Genomic DNA, 1,504 nt, shown 5'->3' with positions numbered 1-1,504 from the left:
TCAAAAAATGTAATTATTGTGGTTCGGTTGTAATAAAAATCACCCGGTTGTTTAAATCCAGTTTGAAATATATGCGGACAGGTTGACCTGCTACTGTATGACCGTCGGCAGACAAGTACAATGTTAATTTTAGGGTTCGCGTTGGAGATGCCCTTATTTGTGTTAAAAATAAATATAAATAAAAACCTTAGGAAAAGTCAATGAGGGCGTGAAACTTTCGGGCCGCAACCATCCAAGCTGGAATGTCGAATCTCCTCTCCCGCAAGAACAGAACAGATACGATACATATTAGTGCTACGCGCAGCGCAGTCGATCACCTCCCGTGTATATATAACTCCAGCACGGGCAAGGTGCACAAGACGGACAAAGAAGCAGTAACACATGGACGCGCTCTTCGAGCAGCTCTCCGCCGTCGCCGACATGGCTCTCGACGGCCGGGGCTTCGACACGGCGCGGCTCGCCGGCGTCCTCGCGCTCTTCGAGGTCGAGGCGCACGCCTCGTGGGCGGCGGCCGAGGCGGAGCACGAGGCCGTGGCCCGGGGCACCGAGGCGGCCGTGGAGACCGCCCAGGGCCACCTGAACGCCGTCATGGGCGCGGCCGTCGGCTCGTCCGGCGAGGCCGACGCGCTGTCCGCGGCCACGGCGGCGATGGATTTGGCCTTCAAGGCGACGTCCGGGACACGCCCCTCGTGAGACCGAGCGGGAAAGATCGATGCGCGCACGCACCGCAAGATCGATCGATATACTCCCGGCCATGAGCATGTATGTATGTGCCTGGCTGCATGGCTGGTCTATGAGATTATGACTATGATGATATGTACTCGTATGGTCCGTATGGACACCAGAGCTACTACCTCCGTCCGGGTTTATAAAGCCCATTAGCCAAAACTCAAGGATCAAGGCAATAGCATTAATAACCAACGACGCCTACTTTCATGGAATAGGGGCAGCCAATCAAATCGCTGGCAGTTTTGCATGCAGCCAGCTGAATCGTTCGCTTTAGCATGTGACCAATCCAGCACCGGCTAGCATTTACAGCATGCAACCAGGTTGCCTCTTCGGTTTTAACCACACGCATCACCCGGCCAATCAAGCGCACAATACAGCGGGCAGACCGAGAAAAAGTAGCTGCATGCAGCCAGCGGCCTTGAAAAAACGTACGCAGCTTGGTGGCTCATCGGACTTGTATACCCGGACGGAGGTAGTAGTGAGCAGAGCACCTGTGTTTGTTGACCTCGTGTCCATGGCTGCGCGCATCGGCATGTGTGTTGTGAACTTGTGATGTCCGAACGGATGCACCACCAGACGACCAGGTGCGACCTGCGAGTGCACGGGTCCAACAGGTGGCGACAGTGAACCGCGAGCGGAAAAACCGCGCCTTGCCAGTTTCCGGCGCAGCAGAGCGTGCCGCCACTCCGACGCCTTCCTCGGCGCCTCCCCCCCGACCCCCGCACTCCCCTTCCGCTTCCCCCAGATTCCCAATCCCCCCCAAACCCCGCACCCA

General features: G+C 56.8%; 1 protein-coding gene across 1 annotated transcript; it reads left to right on the top strand.

Annotated features, from left to right (window-relative positions):
- The first annotated feature begins 373 nt into the window (after positions 1 to 373).
- On the top strand, positions 374 to 917 carry LOC119335511. Its single transcript, XM_037607632.1, has one exon. The coding sequence runs from the start codon at positions 382 to 384 to the stop codon at positions 691 to 693; it is 312 nt and encodes a 103-aa protein (XP_037463529.1). The 5' UTR covers positions 374 to 381; the 3' UTR covers positions 694 to 917.
- Positions 918 to 1,504: the final 587 nt, after the last annotated feature.

This window comes from Triticum dicoccoides, chromosome 7B (genome assembly GCF_002162155.2).
Source record: "Triticum dicoccoides isolate Atlit2015 ecotype Zavitan chromosome 7B, WEW_v2.0, whole genome shotgun sequence".
Taxonomy (NCBI): domain Eukaryota; kingdom Viridiplantae; phylum Streptophyta; class Magnoliopsida; order Poales; family Poaceae; genus Triticum; species Triticum dicoccoides.
Note: the sequence above shows the minus strand (reverse complement) of the source record. Positions and strands in the feature narration are given on the sequence as shown.